This window comes from Juglans regia, chromosome 5 (genome assembly GCF_001411555.2).
Source record: "Juglans regia cultivar Chandler chromosome 5, Walnut 2.0, whole genome shotgun sequence".
Lineage (NCBI taxonomy): Eukaryota > Viridiplantae > Streptophyta > Magnoliopsida > Fagales > Juglandaceae > Juglans > Juglans regia.
The window spans coordinates 3,865,364-3,887,543 of NC_049905.1; the positions used below are offsets into that span (position 1 = coordinate 3,865,364).

The 22,180-nt window shown below is 35.0% G+C and overlaps 2 protein-coding genes across 2 annotated transcripts; one reads left to right on the forward strand and one right to left on the reverse strand.

Annotated features, from left to right (window-relative positions):
* The first annotated feature begins 287 nt into the window (after nucleotides 1-287).
* Nucleotides 288-2,531, forward strand: LOC109021554 (ankyrin repeat and SAM domain-containing protein 1A-like). The gene is made up of 3 exons (XM_019004210.2): nucleotides 288-378; nucleotides 889-1,437; nucleotides 2,266-2,531. The coding sequence occupies exons 2-3, from the start codon at nucleotides 894-896 to the stop codon at nucleotides 2,529-2,531; spliced, it is 810 nt and encodes a 269-aa protein (XP_018859755.1). The 5' UTR covers nucleotides 288-378; nucleotides 889-893.
* A 1,782-nt stretch (nucleotides 2,532-4,313) lies between these two features.
* Nucleotides 4,314-4,778, reverse strand: LOC109021555. Its single transcript, XM_019004211.1, has one exon. It carries the CDS (start codon nucleotides 4,776-4,778, stop codon nucleotides 4,314-4,316), a length of 465 nt encoding a protein of 154 aa, XP_018859756.1.
* Between the last annotated feature and the right edge of the window lie 17,402 nt (nucleotides 4,779-22,180).

The following is a 22,180-nucleotide window of genomic DNA, read 5'->3' on the forward strand; positions in this document are numbered from 1 at the left end:
CTTTAATCATTAAAAAGAAATAAAAAAAAACATACACAATTTTATTAATAATTATTTTTTCATTATTTAATAAAAAAAATTAAAATGTATGAAAGGTAAGATTGTGGATGAAACTCATGCTTTGAATGATTTATGTTCCCAATGCATTTGGAATCTAAGGCCGGCTGCTTTAATCAGAAAAAATAAAAGAGTAGACCCCAAGATTAATTCAATTATTGGAGTTATGACCATCATGTCTATATAATTGAGTGCGCAAGTCATCATTTCTGCAAGGCCGATCGGGGGAGTCTACAACAGCCAACTGATCAGACTTATAACTTACAAGCCGACAGTTAATTTTGGAGAAAATATATCCCTCCCTCCCATCCGGCTAGCGTTGTAAGTATTGATCATTACCTGTTTCAATCTGGTCAAATTTCAGTTTTAGCTTTTTGTCAGTTCATTTGGAGCTGGAGGAGGATCATGACAAGATCTAAATGCACTGTACTTTTCTAATTCCTATTTAATGAGTTTAGGCGCTGTTTTTCTTAATCAGCAATCACGACGTTATTTTAATAAACATATCGTTATTTTAATAATATTAACTTTATTATAAGAATAACATCTTGTGAGGTTAAAAAAAAAAAAAAAAGTAGGATTAGATATAATTTTAGAGTAACGTTAGAGAAAAGTAATTATAATAGTGTATATTTTATATTTACTGCGTGATTGCTTTTAATTGATTGTTTTCAATACTCATTTAAAAAAATACGTAGTCTAAATAATACCACATCATATCTGAGTTCATGAGTTGCCTATATATATATATATATTTCTGACGTACGTACGTTCGTTGTGCATATATATTTAATCCTTGAAAATTTCAAATATGTCGGGAAGAAAATAAAGAAAATATGGCAGCTACGTCGGAGGAGAGTACGATGCTTCCCGGACATCGGGATGAAGATCAGTTACTTATAAGGAACTTGTACAATGCTGTGCGAGCCGGTAATTTGGAAGAGACAAGACATATTCTTGAGTATTATCCTGAGGCATTGAATATGAGAATCACATATAAAAACGAAACGGCTCTTCACATTGCTGTTATATATGGACATGAGCATATAGTGGAGTTGTTGGTGAATCAAATGTCCAATGAGGGCCTGACAATGTATGATTATGACGGCAACACAGCTCTAATCTTGGCTGCCATGCTTGGGAAATGTCGAATGGCTGAGTGCATGCTTCGAAAGTACCCTTGCTTGATCCGTATTAGAGATTCCAAACGTAATAGGCTTCCGGTTGCTTGGGCAATGGAATTCGGGCAAATAGAAATGGCGCGCCGTTTGTATGATCTTACTTGTGACGAAGATTTGATTCCACAAGATAATGATGAGGAGATTCAATACTCCGATACTGCTACGCTTCTTAACAATGCTATCTACACGGGAACTTTGGGTAAGAACTCGTGTTTACTATCTGGTAATAGAAATGCTTGATGAAATCTTATACAAGAAATTCGATGTCTTTATGTTGTAGTTTAATGTTATCTTTCAGATTGTAAAACTATTTTTTATTGTAAATTAAAATTAACTTATTACATTATGCCACCTCAATATATATACTTTACTTTTTACAAAAATTCATATATATACAGTCACTTTTATGTACTTTTTGCACATTTCACTTTAATGTGGTTGAATGCATCATTTTTTTTAATATAAAATAATTTCTTTAGCTAGTCATATGCACAAAAAATATGCAAAATTAATTATATATAACAAAACTCTTTTTTATATGACCTGCAATAATTTATGTGTAAATTTAAAACTTCAAACCCATTAATTGCTCGCTGTTATTGTTTTGTCATATATTTCATTTGAGATCTTGGTAATATAAATATAATAATGGAAAACGCTATTATGCCTCTAATTTATATTACTTATTTTGTCATATTGACGTGGTACCATAACGTGAAGTTACATGACCTTTTAAAAGTATATATTCAAAATAAAATAGCATCCGATAAAAAATTCAAAAACATGAAGACTAAAATTTTAAATTTTCTCTATATTTTTATATCTGTGTTTTTAACATGGCATGTGGCACCACATTATACTTAAAAGGAATAGAGTCAGCGATATAAATTATTATTATTATTATTTTGTTTTATGGGTAGTGGTATAAATTATGAAACATAGTAACATTGTACTATAATAATTCTTCTTTGACCATTTCTATGTTATATACATGATACACCTGGTACGTAAACGTACGACAAAACAGATATTGCTTTGCGATTAATCCGACGCTGGCCACGTTTGGCACTGACTCGTGGCAACACCAGATTCTTGGCAAAACCGGACTCCGAGTTTCTACTCTCCTACGCACTGACACAGTCTCCCATCTATGCATTGACCTCTATGCGTCAATCCTTCTCAAGTGAAAATCAGCTTGGATTTTGGAAAAAACGCATCTACTCGTGTATTACCACTCTCTCCTTTAATTCTCTTGCTTTATATTGTACATTTTGTAATATTATTCAATATTAATGGCCTTTTTAAAATAATATATATTGGATTGCTTTTTCTAATTAGTAATTAAAAAGGAAATCAAGATCCATGAGAATACCTAAAAAAATATTCTACTGCAAATTTGAGTTGTGTGTTTATTAAACAACTGGGATATATATATCTAAAGCCCCTCAAACTTTCCCAAAATTAATTTCCAATCACCCCCAAAATTGTAAATTCTAACAATATTTGTTCCCTCAAATTAAGAAAAATTAGCAACCTCCCCCTCTCCATAAAAAAATTGGCAGATGCCGGCCTTGATAAAACATTTCTGATACCGGCCTTTAAATTTCTAATATTAGAAATTTAAAAATAATTTTTGGAAAATTCAAAGATTAAAAAAAAAAATACTAAAAAACTCAAGACTTATTATTTTTATTTTATAGGGTTATTTGATTATTCAAAACCTAGAAAATATATTAATTAACAGTTCTACTATATTGTTAATTAGATTTTTTAACTTTTAATTTCTTGCTAAAAAGGTTTGCGCGTTCCATTGGCTCTTCCAACTGGTGATCATATTCATTTGAATGTTTCAAACGGAGAGCAACGCCAAAGCAATATTCAAGAAGATAAAAAAAACAGATCAGGTATATATGCTAATTTTGCTACTTTTTTTAATCATGAAGTAGCACTATCACATTGATTGATTGATTGCAAAATAAGATCATGTAAAATAGTTATAGGAGTAATATATATATCAGTACTACTCTATCCTAATTATCTAATTTTTCATTCTTCAATTACTAAACGAATTTAATTAGGTATAAAAAATTAATTGTTATATAAATTAATATGAAATCTTCTAATTAACTTTTTTAAAATTTCATGTTTATTAATATTTACTAACTTGAATTTTCAGTATTAAATGACAAAATCTATGGTCATTTAATTATTTTTATCTTAAAAAATATTTATCTGAGCAAATATTATTTGAAATTTATTATTTTTATTTGATAGGGTTATTTTGTAATTTTCAAAATCTTTTTATTAGGCCGGGGTAATTTTGTCTTTTAGGAGAAAATTAAGAGGCCTGTACACCGTACATTGCAATTTTTTGGCAGTTTAAGGCTAGGCTAGGGAATGATTGTCAAAATTGATACTTTGAGGAGGAGTGTGATTGTAAATTTTTTGTTTTTTTGAATCATCAGTAAGTACTTCTCATTCATTTATAATCAAACGGTGCAAAAACTGCATCTGTTTATATCAATATTTTGAATATCGTACCGGACGTTGTACCGGTCAAGACATTAGAACGAAATATTTTGGTACCAGTACCGTTTCGAGATAGCGTTTCGGGATAACATTTCGGGATAGTCGATATATAAATAAATTATATTTCAAAATTATATTCCAAAATAATAGTCTATATATAAATAAATTATTTATAAATACATATATATATATAAATTATAAATAGTCTAATCTGAATTGGGGGTCAAAAAATGAGCTTGTAGTTTGAAAAAATTAAAAAAAAAAAATGAAGGCCGAAATATCGGCCGGTACAGGCCGAAACACAGGCCGGTACAGGCTGAAACAGCCGGTACGGCTGGGATTTCGGCCGGTACGAAATACAGGTAGTACCTGTACTAGCCCAGTGGCCGGTACGGCAAATACCGGCCATACCGGCCGTACCGGCTGGGACGAAACGATTTTGAAAACTTTGGTTTACACTTTGTCACCATCAAGCTGTTGCTCTAAATTAGTACATAACATTTCTCTATTAATAATACCAGCAATCTCAATAGGTCCATCTTCAATCTAGCAACATTTCCCTTCTATTCTCACTGCTCTCTTAACAAGTTCATGAGCCACACTATTGCCTTCCCTATAAATGAATTCCACAGACCAATCTTGTCTATGAACCAGTCTGCTTCTCATGTCATCAAAGAACTGAGCCATCAATGCACATATGATTCCCTTCCCTGCTACCCCTTTTATCACTCTTTCAGCATCTCCTTCAAAAACCACATTTCGATCATCTAGTTCCACAACTAGATCCATAGCTCTCCATAAGGTAATAGCTTCAGCCAAATCTGAATTTCCACTAAACATCTTTGAGGCACATAATGAAAATAAAAGCTCTCCCTTATAATTTCTTGCTACTATGCCCAACCCAACTTTGTTATTTGGTTTATCAATAGCAGTATCGAAATTTACCTTTGTTACACCTTCATCTGGTGGCTTCCACTTTGTATCTTTTCTTCTTTTGACGTTTACCCCCATGTTCTGGTTCCCCTCAAGTCTAGATTCTTGAAAACACTTAAGACCTGATATAGCAGCAGTTATCTGTGTGATTGTAAATTGGGTGGAAGTTTGAGAGGGCTTTGTGTATTTTCTCCTATAAATATAAAGCACAACTTATGGTATTTAAAATCTTATATAAATGAATTTAAAGACAAATAACTATTAATTATTTAGACAAAATCTTATTTGTTATCGGTGTAGCTTTATATGATCACCAAGAAATATTTTGCTTATAGCTTAATTTGTTTTTTTCTTTGCAGTACTGTCAGGAACGTTTCGCTATATAGTTTCAGGAGTCCTTAACTTATGTGGTATGCCCTCTACACTCCATCAAAATCATTGACTGATTTTTCAATTTTTTTTATTATTAATTATTTATAATTTCATCTAGTTAACTAATTGAAAATGTCTAAATAATTGTCGAAGGAATCACGCAGTTGTACGAAATGAAGACGATCCATGTCCAGTACAACGAACTTCTTACTCGAATGTGTAAAGTGATATCAGAATCCGATACTAAACAACTTCGGGATGGCCTAGTTCAGGGTGCCATTCTCCGGGCCGCAGAGAATGGGAATTTTGTATTTGTTTCTAAGATGCTTGAAGTGGATCGACGATTGCTTTGGATGCGAGATCAGGACAGCAAAGGGAGCAATTTAATTATGCTGAGTGTCTTGCATCGTCATGAAAAAATCTTTAACATTCTATACGGGCTAGATTATTCGATAATGAACTATTTTACATGTTTAGAAGATGTCCATAGAAATAACGTGTTACATATGGCAGGAATGATAGATTCCACTAGGGTTAATCAAATCCGATGGACAGCTTTACAGATGCAAAGAGAGTTACAGTGGTTCAAGTTCATCTCTCTCTCTCTCTCTCTCTCTCTCTCTCCCGCCTATCGCCCTCCATCCATTGCCAGTACTACTGCATGATATATATTCGCCCCTCAGGCAACCTCTGTTAATTACAAGGACTGCTCATCTATTGGACTGCTCTAAACATTGCCATTTTGGAAAACTTTTTCTTGGCCTTTTGATTTAGTACCCCCCAACTTTTATATCTTGATTAATTTATTAATATAGGTTAATCTTGCTGAAAAGAAGGCAAGGCATCCCTTCGATCTCGAATTATTAACATGATTGGTAAACAAAATCCCATGCAATAGTTCCATGAGAAAGAAACACCATTAATGCCACATTGAACACCTATTACATGCAGGTGAAATATTAGTCATAAGTCTTCCAATGCAACATCCTGTTGCAGTCCGGTTCGATCTTCTTCCAAATTGGGACAGTCATGTTTGCATTTCGTGTCTTAAACAATATTATAACACGTAAAGAGCACGAAATAAATTAAAGATTGTGAGACCTTTTCTATCTTTTTATATATTTTGATCAGGTCGTAGAATAAGGTACGTACTGGGATATATTATAATAGGGATTAATGCTCTTATATATAATAAGATCAATTCGGCCAGTCTTTTTCTCTATCCTTGTACATGTCTAAAACATATCTAGCACTATATAATATTCAATATTAATGGAGCTGACTATTTTAACATGGACTAGCTAGGTAGATTATTATATTTACTATTTATTCTGTGTAAGGTTGAAGTTTTAGTCTTTATAATACTATACATCTAAAGTAAGGGAAATGATATTTACAGTTATTGAATGCGCAATCACCATGCACTACTTTCGAAAAAGGTGAGTAAATATATGATCTACATGAAAAATTATTTTTTTAACAGTGGACCTCACGCTTTTACAAAAAGAGTATACGGTGCTTGCACAGCTCACCATTATATGTAGCATTACTCTCCAAGTAAATAGTTTTGGTAGCATTCTTGATGTAATAATTTATTTCTAACAAATGCAGGAGATAGAGAGAATTGTCCATCCCAGGGCTAAGGAAGCTACCAACATGAATGATTTAACTCCCCGAAAATTGTTTACATAGAATCATAAGGATATGATGGAAAAGGGAGAGAAATGGATGAAGGACACAGCATCATCATGTACAGTGGTGGGTGCTCTAATTGTAACCATCATGTTCGCTGTAGCTTTTGCGATTCCAGGTGGTAACAACCAAACTACAGGCTTTCCAATATTCTTAAAGAAAAAATTGTTTATGCTCTTTATAATATCCGATGCATTATCACTTTTTTCTTCCTCGACTTCGGTCTTGATGTTTTTGGGAATACTCACATCAAGTTATGCAGAAGAAGATTTTTTGGAGTATTTGCCCAGGCAGATGATAATAGGCCTTTTGACCCTGTTTTGCTCTATTGCGACCATGATGATAACCTTTTCCAGTGCTCTTTTAATCATCCTACATGAGCAACTACAGATTGCAATTCCTCTCATTTGTTTGGCTAGTGTTCCGGTTACCTTATTTGTATGGATTCAATTCCCAATTCTTAAAGACATGATCATTTCGACTTATGGACCAGGCATCTTTGACAAGAAAATGAAAAGTAAATTAATATAATTGATCCACTGTGTAATTATGGTGCTTGCATGCACAGTAGGAGATCATCATTTGTATTTGTTGCATGAATTATTGGCATATCAGCCAAAATCGAAGATTTGTTCCCTTTTGTTAGACAGATAACGGATGGATTTTCAACAGGTTTATCTTGCATATCTTATGATTAATTGCGTTCCACCTATATATTATCATTCACCAATAATTAATTAGCCAACTATTGTGATATTTAAACGATTTTATATACATTGATCATGTACCATTCAATAATTTTGAGAAACAAGAAAATACGGAGTAATTAAGGCCCCCATTTTTTTTTAAGAGCCGGAAGCCCCAATGAGTGGCCCCGTCCTAAGTATATTAATAGTCCTCACTTGTAGTGGAGGAAAATCGTGATTTACAAGCCAAACATCTCTGGGTGTACAAAAAAAAAAAGACCACCAAAATACAAACCAACCAAGCACAAAAACCTCATCCAATAAAAGAACAAAACAAGCCTAAGAGCCAAAAATACCAAACCAAAAAATTTCAAGACAAATGAATGTTAGCCAAACCCACCCAGTCCAACCTATACAACCCTCTAGCCTCACGGCCTAACTGAGGCGCCTCCCTAACCATATTGTTCATCTCACAAGCCCCCTCACGAGCAAGGTAGCCTGCAACTTGATTACTTTCTCTAAAACAATGACTAATACTGTAATCAAAGTCCTCAAGTAGAATCATTAACTTGTTCCAAAAATCCCAAAGGTACCAAATTGTACAAGCTTTACCTAGTATCCAATTAACCACCACCAAAGAATCACATTCAATATCAATAGAAAATAAACCCAACTCCTTGCACCTAATAATGCCCTCCAATACCGCACGATCATTGTTAGAACAAACACCAAATGACCTAGAATAAGCAAAAATAAGTTTACCACTACAGTCACGAAGAATGCATGTGATTCAGCCAGTAAATGATATTTCCATCAACCAAAGAAAAGGATTTAGAAGTACCTTCAATTCTAGCCATGCAGTGTCGCCTCCACAATTGCCAAATAACCACAACAGGGATCACCGAATATAGTATCCCCATCTAGGAGTGCCGAGAAGCTCTATTAAACAGCCTTTGAGGTCTTTCCTTCCACCCTTGTAGAGCAGTGAAATGAATGCCCAGTTCTGCATGTACTCTCTTCCACACCTCCATCGCAAACTTTCCCTTGTTAATCACATGTTCCAGATCTTCCTCATGCCCCCCATGATGACAATTACAACATGATACCAAGAGGATATCACATTTTCTAACTTGGGTATCCACTAAAAGACAATTAAAAGCTGCTTTCCAGATACAAATAGCAACTTTGCCGTCTTGCATCGTCAAGAAAAAATCTTTAGCATTCTATACGGGCTAGATAGGAAGATGAACTACTCATTGGCATCTAAAGTAGATGTCAACCAAAATAATATGTTACATATGGCAGGGATGATAGAAGATTCCACTTGGGTTAATAAAATCCGAGGGGCAGCTTTACAAATGCAAAGAGAGTTACAATGGTTTAAGGTCCTAGATCTCTCTCTCTCTCTCTCTCTCTCTCTCTCTCTCCATGTCATTGGCCTAGCTAGCAGCATCCTTAATTTGTGCACCTCCTTGTTGGCCTCCTCTTTCTTCCGCGGGTAAGTCTACATTAATTTTCAGCTTCATGGTACAGTGAAAGAAACACAAATGCCACATTGAACATCTATTACATGTAGGTGATATATTAGTCATAATTCTTCCAATGCAACATCATGTTGCATGCAGTCCGATTCACAATATTATAACACGTAAAAAACATGAAATAAAAGATTCTGAGACCTTTTCTATCTTTATATATATTTTGATGAGGTCGTAGAAGGCTGAAGCTGAGGTGGGATAAGGATCGGTTTTATAGATCAATTCCGGTCTTTTTGATCCCTAATATCCTTGTACTATATATTCAATATTGGAGCCGATCATTTTAACATGGACTAGGTAGATTAATCATAATTTGGAACCATTGACCTTATTTTACTAATTACTATTTCTTCTGTGTAAGGTTAGATCATCAATTTCCAGTCTTTCTAATACGTAATATATGTCCAAGTAATAGTTTTGGTAGCATTCTTGATCTAACATTTTCTTTCTAACAAATGTAGGAGGTAGAGGGAATTGTCATCCCAAGGCTAAAGAAAGTACCAACAAGGATGGTTTAACTCCCCAACAATTGTTTACGAAGAACCATGAGAACTTGATGGAAAAGGGAGAGAAATGGATGAAGGGTACAACAATGTCATGCACCGCGGTCGGTGCTCTGATTGTTACCATTATGTTCACTGTAGCTTCTATTGTTCCGGGTGGCAACAACCAAACTACATGCTTTCCAATATTCTTAAAGAAAAAATTGTCTATGCTCTTTATAATATGTGATGCATTGTCCCTTTTTTCTTCCTCAACTTCAATATTGATGTTTTTGGGAATCCTCACATCAAGTTATGTAGAAGAAGATTTTCTTGAGTATTTGCCGAGGCAGATGATAATAGGCCTTTCCATCCTCTTTTGCTCTATTTCAATCATGATGATAGCCTTTTTTGCTGCCCTTATAATCATGCTACATGACCAATATTCTTGGATTTTGATTCCTATCATTTCTTTGGCATGTGTCACAGTCACCCCTTTCATATTGATGCAGTTCCCCCTTCTTAAAAATATGATCTTTTCAACCTATGGACCAGGCATCTTCGACAGAAAAAAGAAAAGGAACTTAATGTAATTGATCCAGTATTATGTAAGTATGGTGTAGCTTGGCATACGACATCATGTATATTTGTTGAATGAATTATTGGCATATAAGCCAAAACCGAATATTTGTTCCCTTCTGTTGGACCAATAACCGATGAATTTTCAACAGGTTTATCATGTACATATTGTGATTAATTATACAACTATTGTGATATTTAAACGTTTTTACATACATTGATCATGTTTTATTCAATAACATTGAGAAACGAAAAAATTCGGAGCTAGTAAAGACACAGATCGAGCATATGATACATGCATTAATGAAATTACAATCAGAAATATATTATATGTAGTGGATGTATTTTTACTTAACAAAGGGACAAACTTCATAGACATATATTATATGTGGTGTTATGGTTGTGGCGGTGGGGAAGTGTTACAAATAGATTAATGCCATTTTGAGATGCATAAGAGTCATCCGAATACTTTTGTGCATTCTACGAAAAAGACTTTTTTATTTTTCAAGACTATTTTTAGTTTTTCAAAGTTGTCTTTTAGTTTCTCAAGAATGTCATTTTATTTTAATGAGTCTTATGTGCCTATATATAGGCTGATGCATTGTAATCTATTTTCAAAAGTGTGATAAAAAAAAAAAAATTTCTCTTAGAAAAATCTCTTCATCTCATTTCATATGCCAACATAGTGACATCAGAGTAAGGTTCGAATCAAAAAGTGGTTAGGCATGAATATTTGTAACGGGAAAACATGCCCCAAAGAAGACAACAATAATGACAAGTACAAGCAATCAAAATATGGGAGCCCAACAATCATCATTTCCTCTTTTCAATGGAGAAATGAAGATGAAAGAAATGGAGTTGTTGAAAGACTATTTTTCTAAACTTATGGAAGTTGTGAATCAAATGAAGACATATGGAGAAAATATTTCGGATAAAAAAATTGTTGAAAATTATTAATTAGGTTGCCGGAGAAATTTGATTTCATTGTTGCCGTTATTGAAGAAATTAAAGAAATTGACAAGGTGAGTGTTGAAGAATTAATGGGTTCAACTGAAACATTTGAGCAAAGGTTGAAAGGTTGATTAGGCGTTGAGAAAAATCAATTAAAAGTGTCTTTCAATTTAAACTTAATGTTAATTAAAAAAAAAGTCAAGAAAGAGACTAATTTAAAAGTGATAAATAAAATTTCCCTTGAACAAAAATCTCTCTATCTCATTTCATATGCCAACAAAGAGAACTTCCATGGCTGCTTCTACGGTTTAATGGCAAAGTTCTTAGCTTTTATGCCTTTTATCCCTACCCGTTATACTCATATTTTTGGCCACTCTAATGCTGAGTCAAGGATTTAATGCCAAACCGGCGGTGTTCGATTCTCTCCAATTTGGGTAGATTGTGTTGGGTTTGGGTTGGTTCATTTCAGGTTTTGTAACGTCCTTAAGCCCCACTTGGGATTTGGAGGAAGTTGCGGTGCCAAAAGTGTTGGCTGCTCGAGTCACACACGTCAATCGCATAGTGAAAGCAAGTGTGCATAAGCATGCAATGTATAATTGTGCGATACAAACGTAGCGGAAAAATAAAATGACAGTCTGAAATGCTATAGTACCAGGAATTAAAAATTACATCACCCAACTAAGTAATCCATAAGTCACCAAGACTCCCAAACATCGACATAAAGTTAATTACAGTCATCCGACTAAATAATAGTAAAACACTAATCGACGATACATAAGGGAAAAAGTCCACAAGTCTTCACTCTTCAGGCAGAGCTAATCCTCCATATTCGTATTTTTCCTCTGCATCAAAGTCTACAATTCCGTAAAGAAAAACTGTAGGCGGAAACACCACAATGAGATTCCACAATCTCAGTAAGTAAAGTTATTGATTAACACCCAAAAATACAAACACGAAAAAATATGTATAAACCACAGCAAAGGGAAAAATTTGAGTTTTTTAGCAAAACTGAAATCTTACCAAACCAATATTCTTCTAAATAATTACATAAAAGAAGCCACACACTCAAAATTCCACATTTCCATTTTGAAAACATCCATCTAAGTATAGTATGCCCCATGGTCTCCCCTAGGGACCATCCGGACACTGTGGGTAACAACCACACGTGTGACTTCGTAACAAGTGATGCTCAACTTCACACCCAGCGCGTAAATCGACGACCACTCGTTGCCGCTCGATAACAACCCAAGGAACGTCATTCAATTTTATACGCTCCCGAATGACTGAAGGAACTCTACCGAGATAATACTCCATCATGGCTTGGAAACATAATATGCACACACCTAAAAAAAACTCCAAAACTATAGTTTTTTCAGGTTTACAGCACAAACACAACACAGGGTACCATTAGTACAATATAATGACATGCAATAATTTAAAATGCAATTATGCAACAGGCAGTTATTGGATGACATGGCATGGCAAAGTACGACAAACAAACATAGTGTAGCACACAATTTCATTGTTTCACATTTTCACAACTACACACGATTCCCAAAGCTTCACCCGGCCCACGGCTGACAATCCATCACCACCTACAAATTTTATCCCAATGCTCCACAGGGCTCTCAGCCACTTTACCACTCACAATCTGACTGCAACAAATACAATTTAATGATTTTTCCACGTTAGTATTTTAAGGATTGGTCTGGAAATTTACTTACAATGCAGAAGGTCAATTCTTGATGATCTAGCGCGCTAACTAAAGTACCCATTTGGAATCGAGAGAAAACTGTAGTGTGTGTGTGCGCGCGCGCATGCGTCGTGTGGTGGCGGTTGAAGGGGTGCATAGTGACAAGGGTAGGTCTGGGCAAAAGAGAGAGGGGTCTATGATTGGAAGAATTAAAGGGTGGTAGATCCGACATTTAAGAAGGTGCATGAAGGGGATCTCTCGACAGAGGGTGGTGGTAGGCGGCGGAGTAGAACCCTAAAGGAGGATCTATACTCGAGTTGGGAGGATCTGAGAGGGTAGGAGGCCGAGTAGAAGGGAGAGGGTATCGGGGTGGATAGACGACCACTAAGGAGCTCCTGGAGGCAATGGACTATGGTGGCACACGGGGAAACCCGAGATAGAAAGTTTCTAAACTCGTGGGCTGAGATAATAGAGAGAGATGTTGGAGGATTTGATAGTAGAAGATCGAATAGAGAGGAAGAAATGCTTGGTGATGATTTTCGAAGGGTGGAGGTCCGGCCTATTTATAGGCCGTGGCGTTGGAGCTTGGCAGACACAACGTCGACTGTGATTGACAGTGTAAGATGGTGGGGGAGGGACGAGCATTGCACGCATGGCATGTGGTAGTTGTGGGCAGCGGCGGCATGCAGGCATGAGGCCAAACGCCTCACAAGGTGGCAACGAAAGTGGAACATGGATTGGGCAGTGGAGATGCAGTCTGATGGTGGCAGAGGGGGATGGAACGACTCTGCCACGTGGAGCCGAAGTGATGGTGAGAGTGGGTGGCAGAATAGCCACTGCCTACCGAAGGAGAAAAAAAAACCGAAAAGGGAAAGGGAGAAGAGTTGTGCAAAGTCGAGAGAGAGAGAGAGAAAGAGAGAGAGGGAAAAAAGAAAAGATGAAGGCATGGGTTAAAACCCTAGCCCAAAACGCTGTCGTTTTGCATAGAGGGAGTAGCTGGGCGCACACATGGGGTGGGCTCAAAATTTGCATCTACTCAAAAAAAAAAAAACCACTTGAACAACATGTTGGGCTCCCCTTCACCAAAGAATACACATACAAAGGCGGACTTGGGCTTCACAGGTTGAACCAATTCTTTACTGTCATCATCTTTTAGATTTTTCATGTATTCTTTTAAAAAAGATTATACAGTCTCAAACTAAATTACCCAGGTCAAAAGACAGTCAAGGGTCGAGACAGTCATGAGTGTTCGATAACTGCCTGTTTTGTTTCTCCCGAATTTATTAGAAGGTGATGTTGTTTCTCCCGAATTTATTGAGGCAACTGCTTTGCTGAGGGGTTTACAGTTTTGTGCTCAATGGGGTGTTCCAAAATTGGTTTTGGAAACAGATTGTTTGCTTCTTGTAAATGCATTGCAATCCCAAACTGCTTTTCTCACAGATTTTGCATTTCTTATAAATGATATTCGTCGTATGATGAGAAGTTTCCAAGAAGTTCAGATTTTACATGTCAACCGGATGCGTAATGTAGCAGCTCACCAATTAGCAAGAAATGCATGGAATGTTGAGGATATTGTAATGTGGTACGGTGGGGCTCTTGTCCTTCTTTTGTATCACAAGCTGTATGGCTTGATAGAAACAATGTTATGTAAGAATTTTATTATTTGAAATGAATGAATGAATCATTGGTTATCAAAAAAAAAAAAAAAATATTTTGGGAAGTATTAAATAATAAATAGATGTTGGAGGATCCATTAATCCATGTAGTGTCTATCGCTTGAGGTCGGTCAAATTCGGATAACAGCTTGATCATAAGATCTTTTTCCCAATTAGACCGTCAAAGTACAAATTTATAATAATTAAATTTCGTTCGTCTTTCAAATTAAAATAATTCTTTTTATAATATAATTATTAAATTACTAAATTTGTCGTCAAAACTATGATTTACTTTCTTATAATTTGATCTAACTTTGACATGCCAATCGATTCATATATATAAATGTTTTTGCCCATTTTGTGATTAAAATTAGATATTGAAAAATAGATAAATTAATAAAACTTTGTTCGAATTAAAGAGTTAAATAAAAACTTTATACGTACTTAGTGGTCGTATTGCCAAAATTAACGATAATAACTTGATAAATAGTATAAATATATATATATATATATGACTTTTTCCAAAATCTAGAAACATGACCGTACTATTAGACTAGAATTTCATGGGAAGAAGGGATCATGTTAATTTGGTGTTCTTAATTATCAAAGAAAAACCACACATTTTGGATCTCTCAAATATATATTCCCAAAATTAATCTAGAGACATCACAAGTATTTGTTCTCTCTTTCAAGATAAGTCATGAACAGATCAAGAAATGACTTGAGAGAGTAATTCAACGCAGAAATACTCCAATGCCACGTGGAAACCTCCTTCTCCATGCAGGACATGGAGGTACGTAGGGTACGTAACATTCGTAGAGAATCAGTAATTCAACGAGTACATTAAGCTAGACAACCTTCACCTGATCAATGTTTATAGAGGACGTTGAGCAACAAACGGTCAATGGTCATACAAGGAGAAGGGAGAGAGGAGAAATGTTACAACCCGACCCAGAGTAAAAAACCCAGCCTACAAAAAAATTAATAAATAAATAAATTTTTATTCCCTTTCCTGATTTTCTGATCTTTTTTCCTTTGATCATTCTCTCGTTCTCGCGATTTCCTTTCATCGCCATCTCTCTCGCTAGCAATATGCATGCATGGAGTAGTACCTAGTACTCTTTGATGATCAGAAATTAAGCACACATTGCACCTCACGTTCGACTCTCTTCCCTCTTTGATATCATCTATATTTTCTTTCTCGAGTTAGTCTCCCTTTTGCGCGCGTAATTTCTTCGATCCTGCGGAGATCGATCGAGTGGTTGATCATCCTCCACTTTGGTAAGCTTAAGTTTTGTTTATTTTTATTCTCTTTTCGAGCATATAACCAATCATATATAATGCACAAACGTTTATATGAGAAACCAATTAAGCACAAACGTTAATATATATTCGCTGAATAGATCATGATAAACATATATATAGTCTTAGAAACACACGTGCATGCATGCATTTTGAAATTAAATACCAAACCAAACTAGCTAGTACGTACAGAGTGCGACGCCCACTAAGCAACAAACATAAATGATCAACGACACAGCTGACTTTGTACATATGATCATGAAAGTGATGATCTAATGATCATCTACTCATTATTTATCGATATGGAGATCTAGATGGTCATATATATATGGTGATATGATATATGATCGCTCTGATCATGACGTACTATATATATACATATATATAAATTACTTCCCAGGTGGAAGCTTTTGGAGGCGATCATCCACAGTTTTGAGGAGCTTGATCTCCATGTCTTCCAGCAATGACTTGATCTGTTTTTTCAGAACTTCAAGCCATTCCCTATCACCACTTGACGATGAGGTTTCAGGAAGTTTTTTATTCTGCTGGCCGGGGATCACCGCACTTCCCAGCTGCTTTTCGGGTTTTATAAAAGTACTACTATTGGGTAATTTCCTAGTAGCACTTGATTTAGCACTGGAGAAATACAAAGATTAAAAAAAAAAAAAACGTGTCATATATGTAGATAAATTGATATATCGAGTACTTGAATTTGTGGTTAGCCGTATCGCACCTAAAAATTGATCAAAGTGCTTAAAAGCTAGTGATAATTAAGCAGAAAGCATAGCTGGTTAATTCCGGCTAAAAAAAAATATGCACATGCAATTATGTCTTTTATTTTTTATACAATCCTGTTTTAAATGAGGGGTATATCGTTTTACAAAAATACCCTCGATTTAAAATATAATTGTATAAAGGAGATTAAAAAAAGGTTGTACGTACGTGTATTACTACTCGACAAAGCACCAAAATAGAACAACACAATTCCAAGTAGACCCCTAATTAAGAATGTCCATAAAAAATATTCACTTGTTCTGAAATTACTAACAAATACATCAACAATATTAATGAGCCAACAGCTTATAGAATAGAAGATCAACATCAGTGCTTAACAAAATCGATATTAATGCAGCAATAATCACTCATAAAAATATCCATATATGCTGATCATCACCCCCGTTCTATCAAGCAATTCCTCCTTAGAAGTACATGCAACTCTCCGTAAAAGTTTGGTAATAAACAAATTCTCCCCCTTTTTTCGTTACAAGAAAATTATTTATTTGTTGCCAGTTATTTTCTACCAAAATGAATCTATTCTCATCACAAGTAACTCGTCATAAATGTTCATTTTTTTGTTGTAAATTTTTTTATGACAAACTGATAAGGCCGGAGACATGTATGACATGATCATGTGCAGTACTATCATGTGGAAGTAGTAATTGTTCATGCAAAGTAACATACAACAAATAATTGTACGTACCATGCATGTTAAAATCACTGATCAACTGATCATGACCAATGCATGAAAATTCGTTAAATTATCATAAACTTTCATGATTTCCCACCCAAGTCGCACACATGATGTAGTTTACCCTCAAACAATTATATCAGTTAGGATTCTATCGTGAGAATACTGCAGCCCTGTTATAACTCATACATATCTTAAACGCCTATTGTGAAAACATAATATGTATATACCTTTTTCATAATGTACATGCAATTAATATAATCACACTAAAAATATTGAGCAATTTTCATTTTCTCGATTGTTTCTCATTCTTTCTCATAAATTTAAATACAATTGAAAATAAACATGCAATTGAATTATAATAGAAAAAAGTGTACAACAACAAAACGAAAATATCTGATCAACGATATTGATCATATTTGAAAATCAAGATATATAGTCAAATTAATAACGTATCTAAATAATAAAACAGGCAATTATATCCATATATAAGATATCCATATAATATGAAAAAGAAGACAATAGATCATATATGGCATGCCACATGATAATTATTAATTAAGCTGCCATTAATTGTACTCAGAAAACTAAAAATACTAAAACATGTCAAAAAAAAATTTTTTTAAACTTAAAACATGTTAGAATTAAATAAAAAAAAAACTAATAGCTCAAAATCTAAAAAATCATAGCTTCAAAAAAACTAATATGTTGTAGAAAAGGTGACAAAGAGGAGCTAGGAAGATTGGGGAGGAGAAGGAAACCCGAGAGATCGAGGGAATCGGTGAGAAATAAGAATGGTGCTTTATTTGAGACTTAAGAGGAGCTGTCGGGTAAGATTGGAAATCGGTACTGTTAATTTGTGAATGTTTGATTTTTTATGGATCGAAACTGTTTTTCATTTACTCTTTTTTCAAAAAAATTCAAATACCAAAAAAATCAGAAAAATTATTTACGAAGATTGTTGTATGATGAAACAAATTAATGAAGCTTTTACATACAACAGTACATTCTTCTTCATATCAGCAAGACGACCATCGATCGATCATTCGATGCACAAAATTAGCTATATATGGTGGAAAAATAAGATTTTTCTAAATTATGATATTGACCAATTAAGTTGATCAAAGTTAAACTTCACCACACTATAGAGTACATGAGAATATATAATTTGCTAAATTAAAAGAAAAAAAAAAACAGAATATATTTGCTCCGAAAAAAAAAAAGTTCGAAGTAATTACGCTTCTCTGGTGTCGGGCATGTTGTCAAAAGCTGCAGCTAGCGTGTCTAAAATCTCACTGGGCCGTAGTACGTAGTCAGGGGACGGCTAAGGATACTAATATGTGTTTGTATATATAAATATATATATATATTTATATATTACTGTTGAGAATAATTAAGAATACTTTTTTTTTTTTTGGCCAAAAAGAAGAGGACTCGAGAGTATTTTTTTTTCCTTATTTTGACAACTACCACGAGATCAAGACGATAGTGCATATATAGTGCATTTTACAGTTGGCGAGGTAAATATAAAATCAAATCCTTTTACCTGCTAATTTGGCTTCCATAAGAAACTTCCATTATATTATAATGATAACGATATAATATAGTAACAGAAAATGTTATCTATATTGACAAGTTTACACCCATTATCAGCACGTGTCAGCTATTGAAATTATGAAGATTTTAAAATTTGAATAAAAAAATAAAAAAATGAAACTGACACTCAATACGTATAATATTGTGAATAAAGTTATCCGTACATATAACATTACTGAATACTAATAATGGTTTTTCTTTATACATGCATGATGTGTTATGCATGGTGCATAAGTGAGGTAGACATGATCTACTAAGAACCTTTCACTTGCTCATTTGCTCTTGTTCGAAGATTATATTATATATAATGATAATAATAGTAATATTAATAATAACAATGATTTTTTTACAGGATGATATTTATGCACCTTGCATGGTAGGTACATTGGTTAGGTAGACAATATAAGACCCTTTCACCTGTTCCTTTCACCTCATTCAAAAATTACATTATATTATAACAATACCAATACTAATATATTTTTTTTGCTTGGTATTATGCACCATGCATGGTGCATTGGTGAGGTAAACATCCAATTATATGATCTTTCACCTGCTCTTTTGGCCTCTTTGAAAAATTACATTGCATATGATGATAATTAATGTACTGATCTTTTTCTTTTAATTTAAAAAATATCAATTAAAATCTTATAAAAGAATACCGCTATATCCATAAATGAATTAAATAAAATAATTTTATAAACTGACGTGGTCTCATCCGATCTGTTATATCTATTTCATAATAAAAATAATTTTATAATCTGATAAATCACATCAATTTATAAAATTATTTTTTTATAATTGTATTTTTTTATAACCGGAGTGTTTCTCTAACGAAAAAGGTTTGAGTCAATCCAAAGTCACAAAGCATGCTTTGTTGACGATATGGGCTTGCGGGCCTGGGCAAACAATCATCCCGTGCACAGCTCATCAGCGGTCCCACAAGGGACATGGGAAATTTATATCAAGGTTGCGCCTTTTCAGACTCGAAATAGTGCAAACTGATTGGATCGATATTGCAAGGGTGACCGTTAATCCAAGTCAAACACATCTATCTTCTGATAACAGTGTGAGTATATAACGATTTGGAAACCATTTAAGCAAAATAAAAATGGTTAAATATTAAAATATATAGTTCATGTGCTTTACCTTTGACACAAATTAGTCATTAAGTCTTTTAATTCCGAATTTTTTACTCCTTATATTTTTAACTTTGATCAAATTAACCCTTTTGTTATCATTATTACAGTCAGTTGTTAACCCCACGACTTGTCGTCAAAAAAATTATTCTCTGGGCTCTCCCACGTAGAGGTTCTCATCCCTCTATTATACAGGATTTCTGTTGGTCTAATGGAGGAAAATTTGGAGGAACTCTAAGTGATTGTCTTTGACGGAGTGTGAGCAGGAGAAAATCCAAGTGGAGACCCAGAAACTAGAAGATACTATTACTCGGGGAGGAAAGTGCTTGATTGCTCAACTGTTAACGTCTCGGCACTATAACAAAGAGGCTTTTAAAAAAACGATGAAAAAAATATGGAGACCTATGAAGAATGTTCGATTTAGAGGTTTGAATTCAACGATGCTATTGATCGAGTTTGATGATATCTATGATAAAAGTAAAATTATTCGTGAGGGCCCTTGGTCTTTGACAAACATCTGGGGCTAATCAAAGAGGTAGATGGTAATCAACCAATTCATCGAATTCAACTCACAGAGGCGCTGTTTTGGATTCGTCTTCATGATCTTCCACTTAGTGTGAGAAATGAATACGTAGGACATCTCATTCGGAGCAAGGTAGGACAGGTGGAGGAAGTGGATCTTGAGAAAGGCGAGATGGCTTGGGGAGAGGTGGCTTGGGGGCGGGTTAAGGTCGATGTTACAAAACCTTTGCTGAGAGGAAAGAAGTTTAGTCTGGGATCACATGAACCAGTCTGGGTCCAATTTTCTTATGAACGGCTTCCAGATTTCTGTTACTATTGTGGTAGAATTGGCCATAGTCATAAAGGTTGCGAGAGGTGGCAGGGTGGCCATCAAGAAAGTGATACAGAATGCTTTCCTTATGGGCAGTGGTTGGGAGCAAGTAGTAATGGTGGACGTGGGTGGGATCGGCAAGATCAGAAATGACAAGCTGGACATCCTTCTTCGATCAAGACTCCGGCAATGGAGAAACGGACAGCTAGATTCAAGGGAACAAACAGAGTTAATTATAGGAGTCAATTACAGCCAAAAGATTCCTCAATCAATGCTGACCAGCAAGATCCTTGCAATTATGGGACAGCTCAAGACAAGAAGGAAACTGCAATGGCTGATGAATCTCAGTTGACAACAGAAGATGTTGATGTTACGCAAGGTTTGGAGGGAGAGTTTGATTGGCAGGAGGGAGTCGTGGGAATAGGAGATTCTGTGAATGTGAATTATGGGATTAAGGGACCTGTTGAGGGCCATGGGCCTGGGGAGGATTGTTTGCTAAAGAGTATAAAGGCCCATTGTATCAAAAAGCCTGACATGTTGGAAGGAAGAAAATGAAAATGTATGTCCCAAATTAGCAAACCCAGCAACAGAATATCCCATTGAAGGTTATTAACAGGAAGAGGAAGGAGCCACGGGTACTTGAGGAAGATCAAGCTCGAGTGTTGAAGAAGCCTCAAGCTCTGAAGGAAACAGATAGTGCTCAGAGGGGGAATAATAAAAAACTATTGGTAGTGGCAGGTGTTCAACCCTGCCATTCGTACTCTTCATGATGTAATTGTGAAGGAAGCTCTCGATATAGTTTTCTTACAAGAAACTAGATTGAAGGCTCGTGAAGTGGAGAATTGTAAGTATAAACTTGGTTTTACAAACTGCTTGGCAATAGACTGTGTGGGGAAGAGTGGTGGTATAGCTTTATTATGGCATAGGGATGTTGATCTTGCTATTAAGAGCTTTTCCATTTATCATGTTGATGTTTTTATTAAGAATGTTGGGTCTAATAAAATGAATTGGTATCTCACTGGGGTCTATGGACATCCTGAAGCTCACCTGAGATATAAAGTCTGGGATCTTATTCGTAGATTACATAGTAATAAAGGAGAGGCATGATTGTTGTTTAGTGATTTTAATGAAATCCTAAATCAGAATGAAAAGTGGGGAGGGAGGATGAGACCTAAGAAACAACTTGTTGATGTTCGAGAGGTGCTTCAAGACTGTGCATTAAGGGATTTGGGTTTCAAAGGGCCTATGTTCACTTGATGTAATCATAGAGAAGGAGAACATTGTATCAGTAAACGACTAGACCGTTTTCTTGCTAATCATCAATGGTGTGCTGACTTCCCACAAGCAAGAGTTATACATGGGTCTGCAACCTATTCTAATCACTTGCCAATTTGGATTGAGTTAGAAGGTGAAAATTTTAAGAAGAGGAAGCCAAAGTTCTTCAGATTTGAGACTATGTGGGTAGGTGAAAAGGGTTGTGATGACATTGTTAAAGAGA

What these genes read in the sequence shown, in the direction of transcription:
- LOC109021554 (XM_019004210.2), top strand. Translation starts at nt 894, where the DNA reads ATGGCAGCTACGTCGGAGGAGAGTACGATGCTTCCCGGACATCGGGAT. An exon ending in TATCTACACGGGAACTTTGG is followed by an intron (nt 1,438 to 2,265) that starts GTAAGAACTCGT and finishes ACGACAAAACAG; the next exon opens with ATATTGCTTTGCGATTAATC.
- LOC109021555 (XM_019004211.1), bottom strand. Translation starts at nt 4,778, where the DNA reads ATGGGGGTAAACGTCAAAAGAAGAAAAGATACAAAGTGGAAGCCACCA.